The sequence below is a fragment of the Pipistrellus kuhlii genome, unplaced genomic scaffold (assembly GCF_014108245.1).
Source record: "Pipistrellus kuhlii isolate mPipKuh1 unplaced genomic scaffold, mPipKuh1.p scaffold_m20_p_3, whole genome shotgun sequence".
NCBI lineage: Eukaryota > Metazoa > Chordata > Mammalia > Chiroptera > Vespertilionidae > Pipistrellus > Pipistrellus kuhlii.
The window spans coordinates 2267558-2293956 of NW_023425529.1; the positions used below are offsets into that span (position 1 = coordinate 2267558).

General features: G+C 53.9%; 1 protein-coding gene across 5 annotated transcripts in view; it reads left to right on the forward strand.

Moving 5' to 3' along the window:
- The first annotated feature begins 1087 nt into the window (after window positions 1–1087).
- The window catches only part of PLA2G6 (phospholipase A2 group VI), a 37891-nt gene continuing 12579 nt past the window's right edge, over window positions 1088–26399 (forward strand). For 2 of the 5 annotated variants that reach the window (XM_036457409.2, XM_036457412.2), the window contains exons 1-7: window positions 1088–1215; window positions 9282–9534; window positions 18868–19083; window positions 20295–20478; window positions 22611–22798; window positions 24133–24229; window positions 25259–25441. In XM_036457409.2, the coding sequence (XP_036313302.1) occupies window positions 9326–9534; window positions 18868–19083; window positions 20295–20478; window positions 22611–22798; window positions 24133–24229; window positions 25259–25441 (1077 nt within the window). In that variant the 5' untranslated portion in view covers window positions 1088–1215; window positions 9282–9325. Of the gene's footprint in view, window positions 1216–1274; window positions 1322–1764; window positions 1824–5914; window positions 6048–9281; window positions 9535–18867; window positions 19084–20294; window positions 20479–22610; window positions 22799–24132; window positions 24230–25258; window positions 25442–26399 lie in introns of those variants that run through there. The other 3 variants (XM_036457410.2, XM_045587499.1, XM_036457411.2) reach the window with 3 other exon arrangements.

Genomic DNA, 26399 nt, shown 5'->3' on the forward strand with positions numbered 1-26399 from the left:
ACATTGACATCTGTAAAAGGGCCAACAAAAGTAACTCACCCTAGTAATGGTGGGTGTGAAGTCTGGTTACTTTGTGACTGGTAAAGCTCAGTAGTAGTCACTATGATTAGTTTGTAACTGTCCAGATCCTTAACCAAACTGTTAGCTGCATTAGCCGCCCTCAGTCTGGGCATTAATATCTCTGGACAGGCTGAGGACCAAACTCCCTTCTTTTCCCAGGAATGACAACAGTAACTCCATTTCCCACGGGGGCAGGGGGTAGTGGGCAGTTTGGAGAATTCATGTGACCTAGGGCTGGGGGCTCATTAGGGGAGTAGAAGTTGTTCATTGGAACCTTGTGGGTGGGAGAGGCCACATGAGCTGCTCAGTCAGAAGCAGAGCTGTAGCTAAAAGCCAGTCTTCTTATTTCCTCCCAGCATACCCTATTCTCAACATTATTGATCATAACAGCCCCCATTTATTGAAATCCCACCAGCTGCAGGCCCAGGGACTAACGTATCCCTAGTCCTCACAATTCTATAAGGTGAGCTCACAGCAATCAAGTAATTTGCTCAAGTTTGTATTAAAGGTGCTAATTCCTGAGATTGGCTTAGGGTAGGGCTGCCCGATTACCAGATTTTTTTTTTCTTTTGCACAACTATAGTTAACATTATTAGTTGTTTAGCTGAAATTTAAGTTTAACCAGACAGAATTTAACTGGGCATCCCGTGTTGTTATTTGCTAAATCTGGCAACCATAGCGTGGAAGTACCCGGCAAAATAAAAACCGGTTTCCTCCCTGTCCTGCCCTGTGTCTTTATCGGGTTTAGTTTTCTCTCTAGGAGCCAGGAGGCTCAGCCTTCAGGCCTCCCTGCGACCTATTCAGGAAGCGGAGGGTGGAGGAGGGTGAGGCTCTGCCCTTTACCAACTTGTCTGCCAACGCGCGTCACCAGGACCTTCCGCCCCGAACAGACATGGCCGCGCTCCGCCGGTGCGGATTGGCTGCAGCCCACAGCCCCGCCTCCCCGGCGCCGGGGGCCTCGTCCATTGGGCGGTTATAAAAGATGGCGGCGCCGCCCCGCCTCCCGCTCGCGCCGCGCTCCCGGCGCGGGGGCGGGGCCACAGCGCGACCGGGGCGGCCAGGCCTTCGCTGATTGGCGGAGAGCGGTGGCTGTGGCCGGAGAGAGGGGGCGTTGTTTGCGGAAGTAAAGGAAGTGGAAGTGCTGAGTAAGCCGAGGTGAGTGACGGGTCAGGAGAGGCGGGGCCTGGGGGTGCCCCCCCAAACCTCGTCAGCGCCCCAGACTTCGTGGTCCTTCCCTCGCACCTTCCCTGTATTCCCTGAGGCATGTTCTCCATTAACCCTGTGTGACACCCGAGTACCCCCCCCCCCAGATTCCTCTCTTTGACCTCAGCCTCCTCAACTCCCATCCCGTGACCTCTCTTGTCTCCCAGGAACCCTCCAGCTCTGACCCTGGGTCCCCATCGGGACCTCAGCCTGCCCGTGTGTCTTCTTCCCTCTGTCCCTAACTTCCTGAGTCAACCCCTCCTCCCTTCCCCATCTCTCAGGGCCCCCCCGCTTTCACTCTGGCCTCACTGATTAACCCCCGCTTTTTCCTAAGCGCTCCCAGAGTTTTCTGCCTCTGTGTATTCCCATTTCCTCCCTGCTTCACCCCCATTTGTGTCCCTGCCTGCTCCCCTACCCATGCTCCCTCCTTCCCTACAGCCTGCCTCCTCACCCCAGAGTCTCCCAGCCCCCTAAGCTTCTGTCCACCTCCTGCTCCCACAGATGACCTGGAAGCTGGTGACAGGGCGCATGTGGCCCATGTGACCGTGTGACTGGGACAGGCAAGCCGTGGGCGTGGGAGAGGGAGGAGGGCATGGGGCTCAGGGATTTTTTTTTTTTTTTAATAGACTATCAAACAAATACCTTCCCTTCCCCCTGCGCTTCTGGATCTTTCCCTCACCTGCCTCTTACCCGCCCAACAGGATGTGAGGCAGGTTTGGTTTGGCAACACATATGCCCCACCCTTGGGCTGAAGGCAGTGTTTTTGTTACTGTCTTGGCCTCGGAATGTTACTGGAGTTTGGAGGCTGTTTTTCACCCGAGTCTCAGTTTCCTCATCTGTGGCGTGTGTGTGTGTGTGTGTGTGTGTGTGTGTGTGTGTGTGTGTGTTTGTGTTTCCTGCCCTCAGAAGGCTTCTGTGAGGTTCACACTGTGAGATAATGTAGAAAAGCAAAGCTCTGAGATCATATGAATCCTGTACAAATGCATGCTTTTGCTCTTTTGTCATAGACGAGGAAGGAAACACAAGTAAAAGGTAACATTGTCTTTTATAGAGTATTTGGCAGTATTTATTGATCATGCTCTATGAGTTAGGCTCACTTCTATGTTAACCTTACCATTCATTCATTCCTCATTTAAAATATATATATTCTGTTGATTTTTTTACAGGGAGGAAGAGGGAGGGATAGAGAGTTAGAAACTTGATGAGAAATAAACATTGATCAGCTGCCTCCTGCACACCCCCCACTGGGGATGGGGCCACAACCAAGGTACATGCGCCTGATGGGAATCAAACCTGGGACCCTTCAGAGGCCAACGCTCTCTCCACTGAGCCAAACCAGTCAGGGCTCATTCCTCCTTTAACAGATATTAATGGACTGTTTACTGAGTCCTAGGCTACCCTTGATGTAGCCCGTGCTATTCCCCTTTAACATAAGGAAAGCGGGCAGGTAAGTTGCCAGAGAGCACACACATTCAATTGGGACTGGAATCTGAATACAGGACCAGAGCCCGTGTGAGTGCCCCGCTGGGTACGGTCCTTGCTGCTGTCCGGGTGCCCAGGGCACTGTTCCTCCTCCTCCTTAGATGACAGCATCCTCAAAAGGGGATTTCCTGCTCACTCAGCAGAATGACATGAGCAAGAGGAAGGAGTTGAAATTGTGTGTGTGTGTGTGTGTGTGTGTGTATGTACGCGTGTGCTCACACATTGCTCTAGTGAAGGAGCACCTAGTCAGCATTTAAACCTTTGATTGTGTTTTGCCTATTTATCTTCTTTCCGGTTTATAGCCCTCTAACATGTAAGTTCTAGGAGGGCAGGGATTTTGTTTTGTTCATTCATGTATTCTCAGCAGTTAGAACTATGCCTGCCTGTAATAGGTCTTCAATAAATCCCTGTAGAGTGAGTCATCAGTGGGCCAGGCCATCAGCCCAGGATCTCTGAGGGACTGGTGTCTCCGGCGGCTCCAGCAGCACTCCCGGGCAGCTCGCTCGCAGGCATGGTCCAGCTGAGCCGAGTGAGTGGGAGAGACCTTTTCCTTTTCTGAAAGAGCCTTTTGCTCTGACTCACATGAATGGCAGTGTGTTTGTAAGACGGGGCCTCAGCTTTTGGGTACAAGAGTCTGAAAGGCAGGCCTGACAGCCACCGCCCATTGAGGCCTGCTCCCGAGTCCCAGTCTGAGGCTTAGGAGCCGGGCCTCGGGGTTCCAACAATTTCGGTTAAGATCTGGCAACTTACATACCCTCCTGTGCCGCAGTGTCCTGGGTGTAATATGACAGAGTGTGCTTTCTTTTATGAGTGTCTTGAGGATGAAATATGATAATTACCTAAAAGATGTGGTGAGGACCTAGCCGGCTTGGCTCAGTGGATAGAGCATCAGCCTGCAGACTAAGGGGTCACTAATTCCTGCCAAGGGCACAGGCCTGGGTTGTGGGCTTGATCCCCAGTTTGGGGGGGGGGGGCAAGGGGCAGCCGATCAATGATTCTTTCTCATCATTGATGTTTCTATCTCTCCTTCTCCCTTCCTCTCTGAAATCAATAAAGATATACATTTAAAAATAAATAAAAAATAAAATATGTGGGGAGCCCCCTGGTATTCAGGGTGCTGGGTGAGCGTAGCAGCGGTGTTGGGGTGTACGTGATGGGAGCGAGCTCTCCCCCATTCGTCACTGGCTTAGGCAAGAGGGACGAGCTGGGGTCAGGGTGAGCGTTAGGAGGGACATTCTGTCTTGGAGGCAGCCTCGGAGGCCCAGAGGCTCAGATGGGAGGTGGAGATGGCATTTGGCTTGACCCCCACTTTCATCTAGTCTTTCCTCACGCACCAGTTGAGTGCCTACTATGCGCAGGCCCTCCGCCTAGAGCTGTTCAGGAGTCTAAGGAAGAAGGCACGAGTCTGCAGGCAGCACCCCCCCTCTCCTCTCCCTGGACAACGGCTCCCGTATTCCCCCAATTGCACTTCCCTCTTGAACGGCATCGTGAGCCTCAGGCAGCCAGCAGAAAGAATCCCCTTCCTGCCGAAGCATGTGCTGTGGGGGATGCGCTCGCGTGCCGAGGCGCAGGGAGGCCGCAGCGGCCTGGGGCCGGTGCTCGGACCAGACCCCGTGTTCTCAGCCCGTCCTGCCAGGCAGTGGGCGGGGGGAGCCATCGGCTGCACAGGAGGGTGTCGCTGTCCCGTGGCCTCGCTCCGATCATGGGACATCCTGTCGTAAGCGGTGGCTCCGGAGGCCTGGTTTCCAGCTGGAGCAGTTCTGCGTGTGTCCCAGGGTCCCCACGTGGCCAGTCCCGTGAGGGCAGCTTCCTGGCCTGGCTGCCTGAGGATCCTGTTACGCACCTCCCAGCGGCCGGCCTGCCCTCTGGCCAGCTTCTTCAAGGAGGAGGCAGAGGCTGGGAGAGTTTCCCCCTCGAATGTGAGCTCAGCTGGTGTCCATAGAGCTGAGCTTTCCAGACCCAAGGGCAGTGTCACTCCTGGGGCCCAGCAGGAGCCCGTCAAGGTTTCCCTGGCGCAGGGCAGGGTCGAGCGCCCCTGAGCTTTTCTTGGCGGTGCTGCAGCCCTGAGCGAGTGGGGACCAGGGTGTGTGTTCTGTTACCGCCTCAGAGGTGCGGCCTGTGGACTTCAGCTGGCTCATCCACTGGCGGAAATTGGGGGCATTCCAGGAGGGACGGCCAGGAGGTGTCCCTTCACTCTGGGAGAGCTATTCCACCGCCAGCTCCCCACCCTCTGCCACACCGATGGAGCCCCCTTCGCAGGTGGCATGGCCGGTGCCGGACAAATGGCGCCATGGTGACCAGTACCCATGCTGACAGCAGCCGAGTCGTAGCCCCTCCTCTGTGCCACCTGGACTAGTGTCGATGGTCTTCCAGTGGCTCCAGTCCCCAGGCTTTCCCCACCCTCTCTGGGCTCCGTCTGCTGGGAGGACCTCTACCCCGTCCCCACCTTCAAGGTGCAGCTCAGCAGTCACCTCCTCTAGCCATCCTTCCCGACACTGTCCCCGCGAGGGACTGTGTACTTGTTTAGACAGGGACTGGGCATGGGTTCCCCCCTTTCTGAGCCCCTTCCAGGAAGTTCACCCCAGGTTCTACCTGTTGGTTCCAGTCGCTCCGATCCCAGGGAGGGCTTTTTGATTGTTTTTCTGGTGGACATCAACATGTGCTTCTTCAATTGCTCTTTGAACACCCAGTGTAAGGCCTCTCGGGGCCTCAGTTTCTTATCCCAGAAATGGGGATAATATTGCTTGTCCTTCCTGCCTTCCTGCCACGCCCCAGCAGCCACTGTGATTCTTCCGGAAGGACCTGAGCAGGCAGGCTGGGCCTGTTGCCGGGGGCTGGGAGGCAACACCAAGAACAGACCAAGCAGCCAGCCACACTCCGGGGACACAAAACCCCCACCTGGCGGCTGCCTGGAGCAGAGTCAGAACTGTTGCCATCACTGTCACCACGTACGTACGTACGTAGCTCTTGTTTGTGCCATACCCTCGTGGCGTGTGGGGGCTGCTTACAGCAGCTTCAGGTGCCCCGCAGGGTACGGCCCTGCCAGGTGACCTGGCCCCACCCAGGTGCAGAGAGCAAGCCCACGTGAGGATGAGAACAGTTGTCAGCAAGTGAAAGCAAACGGTGACACCATGGGGAGGTCAAAGGGCAAGCAGCTGTGAGGGCGAGGGGAAGAGAGGGGTGATCAGGGTGCAGGGGAGCGGTGGCTGGGAGGGAGGGACCTAACAGGTCGGGACCGGCAGCCGGCTCCCCGGCCCAGCGTCCTCCTCCCGCAGCTGCGCTGGAAAATCCCCTGATCTGAGGTCAGAGGCGCTGGGGGCGGAGGGGGCGGGGGGGGGTGACAGGGACGCGCTGAGCCGGGACAGCCATGCGCTGTCCATGCCACACTTGCCACTTTCCCTGTTGGCCTGTCATGATTGTTCCAGGATGTGGCGCGTGGTTTTCATTTCCTCTCTCCCACCTCGTGATAACAACGGCCCCTGTTTGTGTGCCCGGGTGTCCTGGCCGCTGTCCCCGCGTTGTGTCACCCCGTCCTCCGGAGGCGGCGGAGCAGGTGTGTCCTTTCAGCTCCGGCTGCTGTCTGTGGGAGGCGCCCTCACGGCGGACCGGAGGGCGTGTCTCCGCCGGGCAGGTGCCTTCCTTCACCAGCCGGACCCCTTACCCTGAGTGGGCTCCCTGCTGATGCCTGGCTCCCCCATTCCCAGGGCACCATTCCCAGGGCAGCCAGCCCCCCAAAGCCTCCTGCTGCCTCTCTAAGCCAGGCCCATCTCCTCCTTTATATATATTTTTTATATATATATATATTTTATTAATTTTTTACAGAGAGGAAAGGAGAAGTATAGAGAGTTAGAAACATCGATGAGAGAGAATCATCGATTAGCTGCCTCTTTCACACCCCCTACTGGGGATGTGCCCACAACCCAGGTACATGCCCTTGACCAGAATCGAACCCGGGACCTTTCAGTCCGCAGGCTGACGCTCTATCCACTGAGCCAAACCGGTTTCGGCTCCCACTCTCTTTTTTAAAATGGAATTTATTGGGGTGACATTGGCTCACAAAACCACACAGGTGTCTATTGTACAGCTCGACAAAGCACACTGCGCTGTGCCCCATCGCCCAAAGCAAAGCTCTTCCAACCGCCTCTGTCCCCCCTTTGCAGCCTCTACCTCCTCCCACCCCTTTCCCTCCGGCTACCGCCACACCTGCTTTCCTTCAAAAAACAGAGTAATTTTCCATTCCATTTGGAACATAGGGAAAAGAAAAAAATTGCCCATAAAACCTATACTCTTATCTACCTAGTATTTTGGTATGTTTTCTGTCAGTCTATTTCTCTCTTTCTGCTGTGCATAATTTTTGCTCCATTAAATTATGTAAATTATGTTATAACAGACGTCCTGTGAGCCAAGCTCAGCGCCCGGGGTGAGTGTACAGAGGGGTAGCGCCTGCCTTTGGGAGCCCAGACTCCAGAGCCCGCCCATCTAGCTGTGTGACCTTGGGTGTGTCACTTTACCTCTCTGTTCTGTCATTTCCTCAGGTGTGGAATGAGGACTACAGTGGTAACAACTGTGTAGTGGGGGTGCGGACAGGATGGCTAATAGGTGTAAGCTCTTGGCACTGGCCCTCGGCAAGGCCCGGAGTGCCCGGTGTGAGTAGTCGTAGGAATTGTGCAGGAGGATCAAAGGCGAGGGAGGACATTTCAGATAGGCAGGTCAACGCAGACAGGCAAGGAGGTGTGAAACAGCATTGCCTGCTGGAATCCTGCGTGGTGCGGAGCTGACAGGGTGGTGCTGCAGGGGAGAGGCTGCAGGGGTGGGGGCGGAGGGGCGGGGGAGGTGCAGGGGTTCTGCAGGCCGTGCTTGTGGCCGGTGAACAGCACGGCGCGCAGTGGACTCGAAGCCGCTGAGCCGGCCACAGAAGGCCACGTGCTTGTCCCGCTGTCGGCGAGGCTGGGATTTGAAGGCACTTTTGCTCCAGAGCTGAGCTGTGTGCTCAGGGCACCTGCCTCCTATGGTTTTGTGAGAATGACACGAGACAGGGACGTGACGTGTTTAGCTCCGGGCCTGCTACCTAGTAAGTGCTCAATAAACGCCTCTGATATAATTTTTATTGGCACGTATTCTCTGTTTAATTAAACGGGCCTTTTGTTGTTCCTGTTGTCCCTACAGTTGATTTTCTCCTCAACACACAGCCAGCGTGTGACTGGTGTCCACTGAAGTGTCCACTCGCCTGCCCACGCTCCACCCTCTGTCCTTGGGTCTGACACACCCTTATGGGACAGGGCGGCCTCTGGCTGACGGTCATCTAGCTTTGGTGACACTCACTCAGGAAGGCAGTGTGCTTTCTGGAACCCAGGAAATGACAAGACATCTGAGTCTGTCATCCATGCCCGGCTGGTGTGGCTCAGTGGTTGAGCGTCAGTCTATGAACCAGGAGGTCAGGGTTCAAACCCCGGTCAGGGCACATGCCTGGGTTATGGGCTCGATCCCCTGTGGGGGGCATGCAGGAGGCAGCCGATCAATGATTCTCTCATCATTGATGTCTCCATCTCTCTCCCTCTTTCCCTTCTTCTCTGAAATTATCAATAATACAAATATTTTTTTAAAAAAATACAATCATTTTGGCCAAAACTGGTTTGGCTCAGTGGATAGAGTGTTGTCCTGCAGACTGAAAGGTCCCGGGTTCGATTCTGGTCAAGGGCATGTACCTTGGTTGCGGGCAGGTCCCCAGTAGGGGGTGTGCAAGAGGCAGCTGATCTATGTTTCTCTCTCATCGATGTTTCTGACTCTCTCTCCCTCTCTTCCTCTCTGTGAAAAATCAATAAAACATATTTTAAAAAGATAAATACATAAAATAAAAAATATAATCATTCTATCATCCAAACAGGAAATCTAATAGCAGAAACTGTGACCCCATGAACATGAAACGTAAAACGTCCACCCAAATCGGTGGTCACTTTTTCTGAGCCGGTTCATTCCTCTTCATTTCCGGGAACGTGGTTTTGTGTATCCTCCGAGCGCCTTGGGAAGCAGGGTGGCAGGTGTTCACGGTGTCAGACAAGGACTTACCGATCCCTCCCCCGAGAGTGTGAGTCCCCGTCCCTGTGGTTCTGGTAGAGAGGGGTTTGTGGAATTGGGAGGACCCTGCCACGCTCTTTGATACCAAAAAGTTGACTCTCCCCCTCCCCCACGTAAGGAGAGCCGCCCCATTGGCCCAGGGCAGGGCCGCCACGTGTGCATTCCTTTGCTCAGCACGGCTCCATGCCACAGATGAGCAAACTGAGTCTCTGCTGGGACCCTGGGTCCGTCGCCTGTGCCGGGGGCAGCTCTGTCACTCCCACAGGCCTCTTCCCTCCCACCCAGTGCCATTCTCTCTCCCTTCCTCGTCAGCTCCCTCTGGGCCCAGAATCAGGGGGCCACGCTGGTGGGGAGCCGCCTGGGCCCCTGGGCAGGAAACTGCTGTCCTTGGTGCGGCGGGCCTGGGGGCCTGGGGGCCTGAGCCCCGCGCCCCGCTAACCAGAGACCCCGTTTTCTTCCAGACGGAGGGGAAGGCAGCAGGGCCCCCCCACCGGCCCCGCAGAAGATGCAGTTCTTTGGCCGCCTGGTCAACACCCTCAGCAGCGTCACCAGCTTGTTCTCTAACCCGTTCCGGGTGAAGGAGGTGTCTCTGGCTGACTACGCCTCGAGCGGCCGGATCCGGGAGGAAGGGCAGCTGATTCTGTTCCACAGCGTTCCCGGCCGCACCTGGGACTGCGTCCTGGTCAACCCCAGGCACTTGCAGAGCGCCTTCCGGTGGGTGCCGCTCCGCTTGACACGCACGTCTTTCCTTTGGCTCCCCAGTCCCTGGCTTCGGTCTACATCTGAGGGGTCCGGAGAGGGCCGGAGAGGGAACCCCTCTTCCGAGGACGGAGGGGCTTCCTACACTCCCCCCTTTGGCCCACCAGGGTCCCTGGAGCAGGGGCATGGGGGCGGAGACTCGGCTGATTCCTGCCGGGGGGCTGACCCATGCAGACAGAGAGGCTAAGGCCCAGGGGGCACCCGCAGCCCTGGTCTTTAAGGGCATGACAGTCTCAGGGGCTGGCCTCGTCCTGTTCAGGGAGCCTGTAAGAGGCAGATAGCTGTCACTCCTCAGGGCACACTGGGTCGGCCATGGGCTGGAAGGGAGGGGTCAGAGCCAGCGAGAGGAGTGGCCAAGGGCCTAAAATGGAGCGTGGGATCCTGCAGGCTGGCACTGAGTTGGCTCATACCAACAGCCCCCTTTCTGTTTGTTTATTCCTCTCGCCACCCCGTCCTCCGTCCATCCAGCCACCATGCTCCGAGCACCTCGTGTCTCTGGAGATGACAAAACGCGCTCTGGGCTTTCAAGGAGCGCGCCGTCCTTGGGGGAGGCCACCTGCAGACCAGGCAATGCTACGTGAGGGGCCAGGGAACGGGGACACAAGAGGCGCCACTTCCTGGTGGCTCCTCTGAGTGGGAGAGCAGATGATAGGTTGTTCCAGATGGAGGCACAGAGGGGGGACCTGCCGGACCCAGGGCCTTGGTGAGAAGGGAACCGCGGGTCATTCTCAGTAAGCAGGCGTGGCAGCAAGAGGCTCAGGAAGTGGCAGCTGGGGGGGGTGTGTGTGTCTGTGTGTGTGTCAAGGTCCAGCCACCAGAAGAGCAAAATAAGATATCGGCCCCAGCCAATCAGGTGAGAATTCAGGGCCTGGCTCCCACGGGGAAACAGAGGCAGAGGCACCCTAGTGGGCGGGTGGGCAAGAATACAGCTCAGTGGCCAGTCCAGACATAGTTTAAACAAAGCAGCACTAGTCGGAGCTCTGGCTGCCCTCCCCCAGGCCTGCAGCTGACCAGGGCAGTGGGTCCACTCTTTGGAGGGCCACTCATCCATATTTTATTTTTTTATCCTCACCCGAGGATATGTTGCTATTGATTTTAGTCAGAGAGAGACGACAATGTGAGAGAAACACTGATCTGTTGCCTCCCATACGCGCCCTGATCAGGAGTCGAACTCGCAACCTTTTGGTGATGGGATGACACTCCCAACCAACTGAGCCACCGGGCCAGGGCCATCCTTGCTTTCGGGGTGCCCTGCCCCGGGGGCCCACACCCTCCACGCGCAAATCATCACCGAGTCCTGTGAGTTGTAAGTATCCATTGGCCGGATCCCAGCTTTGCCTTGGGAAGCTTGAGCCCCGTCCGGGGCATTAGCACATCCTCCAGCGACCCGGGGAGGCAGCGAGGAGGCAGCGGCTCCTGTGTGGGTGAGAAAACCGAGGTGCGGGAAGGAGCAGGGATGCTCCCGGTTGTGCAGGAAGCAGCGAAGAAGCCGAATCTTTGCATCATCCGGTTCCGAATCCGTTTCTCTTTGTGTGCGGTGTTTCCACGTGTTCAGGCTGCACAGAGAGCAGTGGTGGGTGGGGTTTCAAGCTAAGTTCATAGCTCCTCTTGGAATTCCTGACATTCCTCACTTGGCTCTGGCGTCTGTTTTTGTTCTCCTCTCTAACCTGCTCCCATCCAAGCATTTCCGTGTCAGCAAAGGGCACCACCATCATCGACATGGTTGTGCAATCCAGACACCCAGGCGTGATCCCGATTTCTCCCTCCCCTCCCCCCAGCCTCAGATCTGGGTCCTTAACAAATTCTGTTGGATTTCCTCCCATGTTTACCCTGAATCTGCTTCTCTGTCAGTTACACTCAGGTCGGCCGTGAGTGACAGGTACCACACCCAACGTGGGAGTGGGGAAACAGGACAGAATTTCCGTTTTCTCCTAAGTGACAGCCATGGCAGAAAAGGCTGCTCCTCAAAGCCCTCAGCAGCCCAGGCTCCTTCCGTCTTGTTGCTCCACCACGTGTGCTTCTATTCTCTAGATCAGATGGCCACGTTAGGTCAGCTGTCACAGCCGCCCTTCCAGCCAGCAGGAAGGCGGAAGGGCCCTCTGTTTAGGAACGCTTCTTGGAAAGTTGCACACATGCCTTCCACCTAAATGCCTTTGGCCAGGAATTAGTCCCGAGGAGGCTGCATTCCAGTCCCATTCTGATCCAGAATCAGGGTCCTGTTACTCTCCATTTTGCTGCTGGTCTCTTTGCAGGCCATGGTGGTTGTGTACCTGGACTCCCTGCTCCCTGCCTCCTGGGATGTTATATATATATTTATTGGTTTCAGAGAGGAAGGGAAAGGGAGACAGATACATTGCCATACAAATGTGCTTTAAAGAACCTCTTTCTCGACTCTGCTCTCCGCACAGCCACTTCCTGTACATACTTATGAGACGTACTGTCCCATAATTTTCCTTTTAAGAAATATTCTAATCAGTTTTTGGTGTCAGCTTTATGCTAGACTTATAAAAAGAGTTGATATGCCGAAACCGGTTTGGCTCAGTGGATAGAGCGTCAGCCTGAGGACTGAAAGGTCCCGGGTTCGATTCCGGTCAGGGGAATGTACCTTGGTTGCAGGCACATCCCCGGTGGGGCGTATGCAGGAGGCAGCTGATAGATGATTCTCTCTCATTGATGTTTCTAACTCTCTATCCCTCTCTCTTCCTCTCTGTAAAAAAATCAATAATATATATATATATATTAAAATTGATAAGTAATCCTTCCATTTTCTGAAAATTGTTTAAGACTGATATTTCTTTTTTTTAATGTCTGGAAGAATTCATGAGTGAAGCCATATGAGCTTGGAGTTTTTGTGGGAAGTTTTTAAAATACAGTATGTATTCAGTTTTTGTTTTGTTTTTTTTGTATATTTTTATTGATTTCAGAGAGGAAGGGAGAGGGAGAGAGAGATTGAAACATCAGTGATGAGAGAGAATCATCCATTAGCTGCCTCTTGCATACCCCCTGCTGGGAGTGAGCCCACAGTCTGTGCCCTTCACCAGAATCGAACCTGGGACCCTCCTGTCCTCAGGCTCCTCAGGCTGACACTCTATCCACTTAAGCCAAAATGGCTAGGATTGGATCGATTTCTTTAGCAGATATAGGACTACCAGATTTTCTCTTTCTTCTAGTGTCAGTTTTGCTATGCTGTGTTTTCAAGAAATTTGCCCACTTTAAGTAATCAAATTCATTGGCATAAAGTCGTTCATAATATCCTGTTTTCTTTTTAATATCTGAAGGCTCTGAAGAGATGGTATTTTGTATTTTCTCTATTTCTTGATCAGATTTGTTAGGGATATGTTGCTTTTTAAAAAATATTTTTTAATTGATTTCAGAGAGGAAGGGAGAGGGAAAGAGAAACAGGAATATCAACGATGAGAGAACCACTGGTTGGCCGCCTCCTGCACGTGCCACACTGGGGATTGAGGCTGCAACCTGGGCGTGTGCTCTGACCAGGAATCGAACCGTGACCTCCTGGTTTAAGGCCGATGCCCAACCACTGAGCCACACTGGCTGGGCTAGTTTTATCTTTTAATCATGCAGCGCTTGAGTCTGACTTTTTCCCCCACTCACCAAAATGCTTTTGCAATTCATGCTTGTTTTCTAACTATTCCATTTCCCCTCTCTGTTAGCTTGGGAGTTATACACTCTGTTATCTCTTTGTGATAACTGTTAAGAGACAGTTCTCTGTGGGTGTCTTGTGTTTCTGCACACCTTGTGAACAGAGACGCTGGCTACCTCTGCTCGGGCTGTCTGTACAGGGATGTCTGCAGGGAACAGCCTGGAAGGCAGAGAGAGAGTCTCTCTCCAGAGCAGGGGGCCGCTTGCCTGCTCTCCTGTGCTATAAAGACAGTATCTTCCTCCAGGGCAAAGCTTAAACAGATTTGCTTATTGACAATGACAGAAGATTCAAGTTCCCTGCACTCAGGGTTTCTCTCCTCTGATGCAACATGAGCAGATGTCACCTGACCCTCTTCATGTCACCTTGTGGGAACTGGATCCCAGGGAATTGGCACAAATGCCGATACTCTGGCTGCTGCTGTTGCTGTGAGTAATAAACTGCCCTTTGTCTTTGATCCAGGAATCTTGTGTCTCCTGCCAGCATCCATGAAACTGTGTCAGGCTAACTTGTTAGTTTGCAACTAGGGCAAAATCTGAAACCTTCCACAGTTCTTGATAGAGAGAGCCCTAGAGATTGTAACACACATCCTTGGGCTTACTGAAGTATAATTGGTACTCTATTATAGAATCTTCCAGAACAATAAACGGGCCTGGGAACCCTTTAACTGCATTTATCCCCCTCCAGGCTTTTATGCCATGTACTTTTAAAAAAATTTTTATTAATATTTTTATTTTAAGTACAATAAGACATTATATTGTCAATATTCATTTAAATTTGCCTATAAATATACCATTTTCAGTTTTTTCAGCATCTTTATTGTTTTTTAAATATATATATATATTTTATTGATTTTTTACAGAGAGAAAGATAGTCAGAAACATCAATGAGAGAGAAACATCAATCAGCTGCCTCTTGCACACCCCCTATTGGGGATGTGCCCGCAACCAAAGTACATGCCCTTGACTGGAATCAAACCCGGGACCTTTTAGTCTGCAGGCTGACGCTCTATCCACTGATCCAAACTGGTTTCGGCAGCATCTTTATTGTTGATCATTCACCTGGGATAAGGTTCCTTCTACTTCATGAAAATAATTTTATATTTTCTTTTGTGTAGGTCTGCTAATGACACTTCTCTCTGACTAGTGAAATGTTTTTGTTTTTTTGGTGTTTTTAAAAATATTTTTTTTTATTTCAGAGAGGAAGGGAGAATGGGAAAGAGATAGAAACAATGATGAGAATCACTGATTGGCTGCCTCCTGCACACCTCACACTGGGGATTGAGCCCACTACCTGGGCCTGTGCCATGACAGGGAATTGAACTGTGACCTCCTGGTTCATAGGTCAAAGCTCAAACCCTGAGCCAAGCAAGCCAGGCTGACTAGTGAAATGTTTTAATTTCAACTTCATACTTGTAGGTTCTGTGTTTGTCTGCTTTCTGGCCATAGAATTCTCTTTGGTGTTTATTTTCCTACAGCTCTCTCAGGATGTCGTTCCATTGTCTCCGGCTTCCATTGTTGAGAAGCCAGCGCTCAGTGTACTGGTTGTCCTTTGAAGGTGATCTTCTCCTCTGCTATTTTTAATATTTCCTCTTTGCATTTTGTTTTCAGCAGTTGTAGTGTGGTACATGTGTCAGTTATTGCTATGTTATAGTATGTTCGCCAATGTATGTCATTCTCCGGTATTGCTGTGTAACAAACGACTCCAAAATGTAGTGGTTGAGAACAGTCTCAGTTATTTAGCTCACAAATCTGTCATTTGAGTGGCGCTCAGTGGGAAAGGCTCAGTTCTAGTCTACACAGCACCAGCTGGGGTGGCTTGACTGCGAGACCCACTGTAAAATGACTCACTCACAGTTGGCCAAGCTGGTGCCGGCTGTTGGCTGGGCGCTCATCCTGGCCGAGGGTCCAGGACCTACAATCACCTCCCTGGGTGCTCAGCTTCCCTAGGGCATGATGGCTGGATCCCAAGAGAAAAGAGGTGGAAGCATCCAGTCCCTTAAGGCCTTGGTCTAGAATGAGGACAGTACCACTTCCGCCAAATTCTAGTAGTAAAGAATTACAGAGCTAGATTAAAGAGTAAAGAGACAGATTCCCTCTCAGTGGGACGAGTGTTGAAGAATTTTAAAGGTTCTAAACCTCTACAAAGTCCTTAAGTGTAGACTTCTCTTTCTCCTTCTTCCCCCTCTTCTGCTTTTCTTTTTGGTGGAGGGGGGCGCAGAAGGTATTTTATTTGTTTGGTTTTTAATTTAATAAATCTTTATTGCTCAGATTATTACAATTGTTTCTCCTCCCCCCCCCCCCCCATAGCTCCTTTCCGCAGAAAGTATTTTAAAACAGTGTTTTTCATCAATGTTGGAAAGTTCACAGTTGTTAACTCTTCATATATGGCTTCTGTCCAGTTCTCTCTCTCTTCTGTTTTTGTGGCTCTACTTATAATGTATGTTAGATATGCTCACTATATATATTCTATAGCTTTTATCTACTTTCCTGTATTTTCCCATCTTTTGTCTCCCCATGCTTTATTCTGTTCAGTCTTTCTGACCAATTTCCTATCCACTAATTTTATGTCAGCATTGTCTAATGCTATTATACCTAGCCATTTTCTTCATTTTGACAATTGTATTTTAAAAATTTTGTAATTTCCACTGTTTTTTTTTTTTTTTTAATAGTTTAAAGTTCCTGGCCAAAATTATAAGTCTTCTATTTTATCCTCTTGAATATTGTCCCAGTTGTTTTAAAGTCTGTATCAGATAACTTTAATATCTGCAGCCTTTCGCGTATAGATCTGTTTCTGTTGGTTTTCTTTTCTGTTGTCGTATCTCCTCGGAGGCCTGGCGTGTTCTGATCGGGCCAGACTTTGGATGTGCAACCATGCTTGTAGGAGTGAACTGAAGCCTAGTGTGATTTTCCTTTATGTACCGTGTTTCCCCGAAAATAAGACATCCTCCGAAAATAAGACCTAGCGCATGGAAAGATAAGATATCCCCTGAAAATAAGACCTAGCACAACTTTGGGAGAAAAAATTAATATAAGGCACTGTCTTATTTTTGGGGAAACAGGGTATGTATCTCCCAGGTACCCGGGAGCACGCTCACAGGGGACCGCCTCAGGCCAGTTTCTGGAACAAGTTATTTGAGGCGGAGCCCTTGGGAAGGCTTTCCTAGGGTGAAGGCTTTTAGGACCCCACCCCACAGCAAGAGGTGGTGACCAGGGCTCTGCCTGCAGACCCTGTCCCCGGAGCCTGTGAGACTGTTGATGCTGCCGCCTGTCCCTCCAGCCTCTCGAGTGACAGCAGCCTAGACAGCAGGCTCACATCCTGGTTTCCATGATCCCTGCCCGCCCCGCAGTTCCTCACTGTCTGACTCGGTCTCCGGCGCCTCACGCAGGTGCTTTCTATGTTTTGTCTGGCGTTTCTGGTGGTCCCCAGCCGGTGACCTGGCTCACATTACCTCTGCTGTTAACGGAAGTGGACTCCTCAGAGGGACCCCGTGTTTTTTTGGGTCATCTCTGCCAGCATTGAAAAGCCAGATTACACTTGCCCGTTAGGAGCCTTTAGTTTAAGGTGACCAGACAGGACGGTCCCAATTTTTTAACAATTTGTCCCACATCCCGCTGCATTTTAAAAACATCCCGATTTTTTGAAAAATCGGGACTTTTTAAAAACGCCTCGGAACAAATTGTTAAAAATCGGGACCGTCCCGCCAAAAGTGGGACGACTGGTCACCTTACATTAGTTGCACCCTCTGCGGAAAACCACATTGTCCGTATTTGCTGTCTCCGGCTCCTCACATCCCATTCGTTCCTAAACCCACGCTAATGAGGCTTTGATTCCCACACTCTTGTCAAGGTCACCCGTGCCTCAGCAATGCCAAACCCAGTGACCAATTCCAGTTGTCATTTTACCTGACTCCACGGCAGGATTTGACCCGGGGCACTCCAACAGTGAGAGGTTGGTGAGATGCAGCGAAAACCAGCCACGCAGAATGAGGAGTGGCCTTTCCACATCCCCCTTTCCTACTTTGTTTTTCTATAACACTTAACACACACACACACACACAGTGCTTTCAGAGAGGAAGGGAGGGGGAGAGAGGGATAGAAACATCAATGATGAGAGAATCATTGATTGGCTGCCTCCTGCACACCCCACACTGGGGATCAAGCCTGCAACCCAGGTGTGTGCCCTGACTGGGAATAGAACCAGTGACCTCTTGGTTCATAGGTCAACACTCAACCACTGACCCACACCGGCCAGCTTTTATGGCACTTTTTACCAGACAGTCTGTTTCTCCTTCTTCCTTATTTTGACTTCATCTTGCTCGTTCTGTTGATCTCCCCCAGGAGAATGGGGGCTCCGGCGGGGGGGCTGTGGTCTGTTTTGCTCCTCCATTTGCCCTCCATTTGGGACAGTGTGGAGCAGGTCAGCTGTCAGTAGGTTTTTGCTAAGGACCGCGCTCCCTGGGAAAGGAGCTGGCGCTGCCGAGCCCCCCTCCGGCTCCACCCGCTGGGCCGCTGGCTGCGCTTGTGCGGGTGGGAAGCACCGGTGTGCTCACAGCTCTGGCCAGGCCTCCAAGCCGCCCCCACGGACGGTCATGACTTCAGCTTTTAAAGTGTTTTTACGTTACCGTCCCGGCTGATCCTCACAGCGCCTCGTGAGGTAGGTGGGGCGGTGCAGTTAGTCTCGTTTCAGAGGGCTCAGAGAGAAGCGGACTTGTTTTAGGATGACAGCAGACCTGGGACTCAAACTCTACTCTTGAAAAATGAGCAAAACGTTCCCCAGCTGCAGTGGCTCAGTTGCTTTAGCCTCGGTCACCCTGTGTTCCAAAAGGTCACTGGTTCAGTTCCAGGTCAGGGCACATGCCTGGGCTGTGGGTTTGATCCCCAGCCAGGAGCCTATGGAAAAGAACCGATCCATGTTTCTCTCCGCACCACCCTCCCCCACCCCCCGCCCACCTTCCTCTCTCTAAACATGTCCTCAGGTGACATATTTACATATATTCTTTTTAATGAACAAAACATGTTTCCTGACTGTAAAAATAATTTCAACTCATTGTACAGAAATGGGTAAAGAACATGTAAGTTGTTACGCTGTCACACACATTCTGACATTTCCTTTCAGTCTTCTAAGTACAGTTTCTGTCACGTATCATACAAGATTTGTATTCTGCTTTTAAATTTAACATTGTAAAGCGACTTTTCCCTGTTCTTTAAATATCTGACTTTCACGGCTGCGTAACGTTCCACCACACAGATGTACACAGTTTATACAACATTGTACTGCTGGACATTTGGGTTAAACATGTTGACTTCCCGCTGTGTGGGAGGAGCTGGCATGGAGGCTGGGGCTGCCAGACGTGACAGTCAAATGAGAAAGCGGGTAAAACCAAATCTAAAAGCACCACATGATGGTACTTAAAAAAAGAGAGAGAAGGAAATACTTTCAAATAAAAATGAAGCCCCAACTCCAGTTAGGGGTGTGGGGTGGGGCGGGGAGTCCGGCTGCCGCGGGTCAGGGTGCACCGGGAGGCAGGCAGCATCCTGAGGGTGAGGACCCTCCGCTCCTGATGCCAAGGGGGGTGGGCGGGGGTCCTCCGGCTCATTCTGTCTCCCTCCTGGGTCCTGGCTCCGCAGACTCTTCCAGCTGGAGACGGAGGCCGAGGCCCTGGTGACCTTCCAGCAGTATTCCTCCCTGCTGCCGCCCTTCTACGAGAGCTCGGCCCACATCCTGCAGGTGGACGTGCTGCAGCAGCTGAGCGACCTCATCCGCAGCCACCCCAGCTGGTCCGTGGCCCACCTGGCGGTGGAGCTGGGCATCCGAGAGTGCTTCCATCACAGCCGCATCATCAGGTGGGCGGGCCTGGCCGGGCGGGGCCGCAGGGCTGGACCCTTGGGATGTGTGGCAGGATGGGGCCTTGGAATCTCCATCCTGCCTCAGTTCTCCGTAAGCTCAAAGGTTGCCCAGAACCTTAGACTTAAAGGGGCAGCGTTGCCTCTGGGTTAGAGCCTAGAGGTGCTGGCTGCGGTCAGAGGGAAAACGTGACATTTCTGGAGCATCTACCGGATGCAGGCCCATGAGGCTGCTTTATACCCGCCGTGAACTAGACTTTCCCCAACACCCCCCGAGGCGCTGTCACCCAGGGGGAGGCTGTGTGGCCTGTGCAGGTCGCCCCGCCGGAGGGTGCTGCGGGGGCTACAGGTCCTGGGTGGCTTCTTCCAAGGGCCCCTGACTCACCCGCTCAGCCAGATGTGTGTCCTGGGCACAGTCCTGTCCTGAGGTGGCACACCTCCTTGGCTCAGGGGGCAGGCCTGTCCTAGACCATCATGGTATTTAATCTCGAAAGCTGGGCCATTTCCTAGGGCAGGCTCCTCAGGGATTATTGTTACTTTTTGTAAATAAAGACATTGAAGCCCAGGAGGTTAAGGGAATTGCCCATTGTTAGTGAGAGTTCTGTCTTCTGTGGCCCTTTTCATTTATGCAATTAAATTTTTTAAAATGTTTTCTTTATTTATTGTTGCAAATATTACAGATGTCCCATTTGTTTGTTTGGCTTTTTTTCCCATTAACACCCCCCCCCCCTCTACCCCGCACCCACCCCTCCCTTCATCGCTCTATTGTCTGTGTCCATATATGCATATTAGTGCCCCAGGTAAGCGACCCTTTTTAAAAAAATCTTCACCGGAGGATATGTTTATTAGAGAGAGAGACAGGAGGGGGATGGGGGGCATCTATCTGTTGTCTCCTATACCCACCCCGACTGGGGCATTTTATGTACAGGAGGACTCTGCAACCGACCAGCCACCTGGCCTAGGCCTGCAGCCCTTTCTGTGCCACCCCACTGCCCTCTTCAGGCTGGTGTGGGCTGGGCACATCTATACAGGTGTGCCACTGGCACTGAAAAAGGGTACAAGTCCCATGAGATACAAATAAGTCGTGACTTAGGCTGAACATGGCATGAGTGCTCCTGAGCGCCTAACCCGCTTCCCTCTTCTGCCCTTCGGTTTCTCATGCCCTGCCCATCCCGTGCCATGCCCACTCACCTGCCTGCCCACCCCCACAGCTGCGCCAACAGCACGGAGAGCAAGGAGGGCTGCACGCCGCTGCACCTGGCCTGCCGTAAGGGCAATGCGGAGATCCTGCAGGAGCTGGTGCAGTACTGCCACGCCCAGGTGGACGTCACTGACCACAACGGGGAGACCGCCTTCCACTACGCCGTGCAGGGCAACAGCTCCCAGGTGCTGCAGGTGCGCAGAGGGGCGACACCGCGCCGTGCCCTCGGCTGTCTCTGCGTCCTTGCACGCAGATGTCACTCTGGGCCTCTCCCGGGCCCTCTGTGGTCCTGAAGGCCCGAGCTCCATCCACTCTTCCCTCCTTCGCTTTCGCCTCCTTGCTCTGACAGTCTGGGGAAGTCCTCCAACCCAGCAAGCAGACTCCGCTCGCAGTCCAGCCCGGGGTTTAGTTCAGCACCCCCGGAGAGCCGGACCCCTACGGGAGGGAGGCACCCGAGGTCCCGGGGGACCTGAACGTAACTTTCGTTGTTAACTTTCATTGTTAAGTTAACTTTCGTTAACACCCGAGGATATATTTTCCATTGATTTTTAAAGAGAGTGGAAGGGAGGGATGGGGAGAGAAAGAAATATCGTGTGAGAGAGAAACATTAATTGGTTGCCTTCTGCGTGTGCCCTTACCGGGGCTGGGGATTGAGCCAGCAACGCAGGTACGTGCCCTTGCCCGGAACTGAACCCAAGACCCTGCCCTGTTTAGGCTGCCTCTCTGACCACTGGGCATGCCCACTAAGGCCCGAGCTTAACTTTTTACAGGAATTCAAAACACACACAACGAAATTCCATCGGGCTCCGCCAGGCAGTTGCGCCAGAGACGTTCCCGTTGAATTTTCCATGAGCTGGGCAGAGAGATAAAAATAAAAATTCTGCGCGAGTAGATCCAGTGACGTAATTAGGAGGCTACTTCAACTCTAAGGCAGAAAAGACAGACTCCTGGGCACTTCTTTATTGCCTAGGATTGGGAGATTCTTCTGAAGGTGATATCCTTGTCTCTGCCTTGGCATCAGAATGGAACTACATTACTCCAGAGTCCAGAACATGCGGATCCATCCCTGATGACTGGTGCTCTCGGGGGAGGGGATCGCACACCTGTGACATCCACCCTGACCAGAACCGCTGTGTGCCCAGCTCGGGCCTCACCTGTCCTGCCTCGGGGCAGGGCAGGGCACTCTGACCAACTGTCACGCGCAGCTGCACCTGTCCTTTAGGTGTGCTAGTCTGCCGCCTGCCCTGTGCTGGGTGTTGTGTGTGTTCTGGCGAATTCTCAGAACACCCTCTGTGCGGGAGGGTCATGCCCTCCTCTCCCTGCTAAAGAAACAGACTCAGTGACTTTCATGTTTGCCCAGGGAGGGCCCCTGGGCTGTGAGTGGCGGGGCTGGCCCTCTAGTCGGGCCACCCTGCCACGTCCCCAGGCTGCTGGTGTGCCCGGCTGGTCATCCGGGCACCCAGGATCGTAATTATCCTCAGGGGACAGCATTCAGCCCCAGGAGGAAGTAAAAGCCTCCCCGTGTGCCTTTTAATACTGATATTTGTTTAAATATATTTTTATTGGTATCAGAGAGGAAGGGGGAGGGAGAGAAACATCCATGATGAGAGAGAATCATGGATCGGCTGCCTCCTGCAGGCCCTCCACTGGGGATCGAGCCCACAACCCGGGCGTGTGCCCCTGACCGGAATCAAACTTAGGATCTTTCAGTCTGCAGGCTGACGCTATATCCACTGAGCCAAACTGGCTTGGGCCTGATATTTTTTAGAATATTTTTTTATTGATTTCAGAGAAAAGGGAGAGGGGCAGAGAGAGAAAAACATCATTGATGAAAGAGAAACATTGATGGGCTGCTTCCTCACACCGATCTCTCTGGCCTGTGCCTCAGCCAGGAATGGAACTGTGACCTCCTGGTTCATAGGTTGACACTCAACCACTGAGCCACACAAGCCGGACAACACTTTTTTTTTTAAATTGAAAAATATCCGCACACAGCAAAAAAAAAAAAAAAAAATTCAAACAGGACAGAAAAGCTAGAGACGCTGCCCCTCCCAGACCCCAGTGCCCCTCCCTCGGTGTGACCACGTTTTCAGCGTCTTTATTCGGAAGTTGGCATCCATGCCACAGGCATGCCAGGCCCGCACCCCAGGTTCAGTCAGCTCCCGTTCCCCTCCGAGGCCTCCCTCTCTGCTGCTTCTCTGCGTCCTTCGGCGTGTGCTCCGAAGTCCAGCCTCCCTCGCCCTCGTCCCCGGGGAGCGGCGGGGCCGGGGAAGGACCGCAGGGGCTCCTCCGCACCAGGCTGCAGCCCACGCCGCTCTGCCCGCAGCTCCTGGGGAAGAGTGCGTCGGCCGGCCTGAACCAGGTGAACAAACAGGGGCTCACCCCGCTGCACCTGGCCTGCCAGATGGGCAAGCCGGAGATGGTCCACGTGCTGCTGCTGTGCAACGCGCGCTGCAACGTCATGGGGCCCCGCGGCTACCCCATCCACACGGCCATGAAGTTCTCCCAGAAGGGGTAGGTTCTCCCTCCCCCCTCCCCCATCCCGCCCAATCCCACCCCCGCCTCACGGGGCTGGGCCTCACCTCCCTCCTGAGACTCTGGCCCCCAGGGCTGGCCTGGCACAAGCCAATGTGTAGGCTGTGAATCTCAGCTCACAATGTGTAGGCTGTGAATCTCAGCTCACTGTGCAAAGAATATAACGTCAGTCTGCCCTGTAGTGTACTCTAATGTCTGACCGTGACCCTCCCTTTGCCAAACTAGAGATCTTTTCTGGGGGTCCCCTTTCCAGCTTCCCCAGGGGTGGTCCAGTGCTAGAATCTCATGCGGCCCCAAGGCTCGGAGGGGCCCCCGGCCTGGGTCCTCATCCCCCCAAGCTGACCGGCCTGACCTGAACCCATCATGCTGCGGTGCTCATGGCTTCTGGGGCCGACTCAAGGCCCAGGCATGGCGGTCAGGGCGGCCCAGGGCCCCTCTGCCTAGAAGCAGTCGTCCCTCTGGTGGGTGGCACAGTGGCGTCACAGGTCCAGCCCGTGTCTCCGGGAGCTCTAGAACATTCTCATTTCTTCCCTCCTCCCGACCTGGGAACCCTGGGCTCAGGAAATTCTTCTCATGTGGGGGTTGTGTGTGTGGGGGTGTGAGTGTGTGTGGAGGGGGTGAGGCGGGGCATGGATAAAAGAGATGACTATCTCAAAGTATTCCCTAGCATGTACAGTACCTAGAATGAATGAATGAATGAATGAATGAATGAGTCGGTCAGTCCCTCAGACCCAGGCGCCAAGCAGGACTGTGCCCTACAAAGGTGGGTAAGAGAACAGCCCGAGGACAGGAGACAGAAGTCACCAAGACCTCCCAGTGCTGAGTGCCAGGCAGGCAGCGGGAAAAGGGCGCATGGCAGGCCACGCTCAGGCTGGGGGGGCAGTCAGTGCAGGAGACTACAGCGGGTGTTAGAGGTGGGGCGGGGAGGGGGCTGTGTGCCAGGCACAGAGCCAGGTGCTGGGATATCCTGTCTCCTCTCACTCCTGCCCAGTCCTGTAAGCACGGTTTCTGTGTGGTCTCCTTCCAGGGGTCACCAGTGAGGAAGCTGGGGCTTGTCCTAATGCCAACACCAGGGAGAGTGATCATGGCTGATTGGAGTTATCAGGGAAGGCTTCCTGGAGGAAGGGGCTTAAGCTGGGCCTGGAAGGGCTCATGATACCCTAGATACTCCATGCTACTCACGCTGGTTGGGTTTTATTGCAACTTTACTTGCAGAATTTCTCCCTAATCGGTAGTAGGTGATGCCCCCATGACCTCTTCTGGCACCAGGCTTCCCCGGCCTTCCTCACTGTGCCAGGCTCCTCTCTCTCCAGGTGTGCCGAGATGATCATCAGCATGGACAGCAGCCAGGTCCACAGCAAAGACCCCCGCTATGGAGCCAGCCCCCTCCACTGGGCCAAGAAAGCAGAGGTAGGTGGCTCTGGGGGAGAGGGGGCCTGGTTCCTGCGGGGACCCTGAGGATGGCGCTTGGGAGTTTGATCTCGCGGTGGGCGCCCAGGCAGAGAGGACCAAGGACAGGTGAGTGCTCACTGGCACGGTGCCTGTCCCCTCTGCGGCTTTCTCCTGTCGGCACTGGAGGTCCCATCTCCTGCCTCTGGAGGTGTGACCTCAGCAGGGTATCGTGGGAGAAAAATCCTTATAAATTGTCAAGTGCCTCATAAACAGAAGGTTGAGGTTGGTGGCATGGCTGCCGCTGGCTCCAGCGGCCTCTCTCTGAGGCCTCTCCCCTCGCCACACTCCGTCTCCCTGGGAGGAGGGCTCTCTGGTCTCTCCTTTCTGGGGAGCACCGCTTGGCAGGCGCTGGGTGGCCCGGAGGCCAGGGCCGCCCCTGGCTGCGACGGGCCAGGAGGGAGAAGGCCCCCACTTCCAGGTCCTGTCTTCATGCCAGGAGCTGGCCAGCAAGCCAGGGGCTCCCGTGTGTGTTTGTCATTCGTCGTTACCACACTCAGTGAGGTAGGGCCTTGCGTCTTACAAGAAGAGAAAGCTGAGGTGCAGAGGGGCGCAGTGACCCGCCCAAGCTCAGATAACTGGGGTGAGCGGGGCTGCTCAAGCCTATTGGGCTTCGAAGTCCAGGCTCCTTGGGGTGCAGGACGAGCAGTGGTGCGTGTGGCCACGTCCCGAGGAGGGAGCCCACTTGCAGGGTCCCAGGGAGGGTGACCGAGTGGGGCTGTTCCCAGGCACAGGCCCTGTGAGCTCCTGGGAAGGACGTGGATGCCTCGTAAAACAGTGGGCACATCTTCAGCTTTTTGGCCCCTAGTTCTTGGGGTGCTGATGGAGCCCCGGTCTGGAGCCAGCCCCAGAACCGAGGCCTGCCAGCCGGGCCCGTCTGTGGCTGCAGCTCTCCGGAGGCCCCGCACCGCAGGCCTCTGAGGGCGGGAGCGGCAGTGCCCAGGCGCCGCCGGCTACAGCGGCTGACACGGGCGGATCCGTCTCCCGCAGATGGCCCGCATGCTGCTGACACGAGGCTCCGACGTGAACAACACCAGCTCCGTGGGCAACACGCCTCTGCACGTGGCAGTGACGCGCAACCGCTTCGACTGCGCCATGGTGCTGCTGACCTACGGGGCCGACGCCAACGCCCGCGGGGAGCACGGCAACACGCCGCTGCACCTGGCCATGTCGGTGAGCCCGCGCCCGCACCCTCGCGCCCGCGCCCGCCACCCCCCCGCCTGGCTCTGCGGCGGGCGCAGCTCTGGCTGCTGACTGTGGCCTCTGTCAGCCCGCTGTCGGCCCCCCCTGCAGAGCTGCCGAGAGGAGTGAATGGGAGCACTTGGTGGCTCTGAGGACTGTCTGAATGACACACGGGACCTGGCGCGAAGTGAGTCCTCAGGCGCCAGTCCTCCTTCGTTACTAGGGAACCCTATCTGTCTGTGCCTGGTTCTCCTTTTAAAATTCGTATTGATTTCAGAGCGGAGGGGAGAGAGAGAGAAGTATCAGTGATGAGAGAACCCCTGACCAGCTGCCTCCTGCACGCCTCACACTGGGATTGAGCCTGCAGCTCCAGCCCATGCTCTGGCTGGGAATCGAACCTGACTTCCTGGTTCATAGGTTGACGCGCTGAGCCCGCTGGCCAGCTGTGTATTGTGTTGTGTTTTGTTTGTTTGTTGTTGTGTTTTTTTGTGTGTGTGTTTTTTTTTTTTTTGTGTGTGTGTGTGTGTGTTGTTCTTATATCCCGGGTGGACTCTAAGTTCCTGGGAGGCAGGGCCTGCTGCCACATCTGGGCGGCAGGCGGTTGGTGTTGGTCACGCTTGTTGGTGTCTTACAGAGCATAGTTCCTGCTCCGCAGGCCGCGCAGTCTGGTTAGGCGGCTACAGGATGAGCATATTGCGCGAGGGGAGGGCATGTTACTGTGTTATAAACACATCTGTGTGTGTGGTGTGTGTGTGTAACTGTAGCAATACCACATGCACAGAAGTCTGTTTCTAAGTCTCGGAGTGAGAGAGTGGGAGGCTGTAAAAGAAGTCGATTTAGGAAAAATTCAAAGACATCCTGTTTTATACCAAAGGTCATGATTATAGAGCAGCGTTGCTCAAGAGGCTGAGGTTATAAATAAAACCCTGGGCATTTTTATCCCGAATGG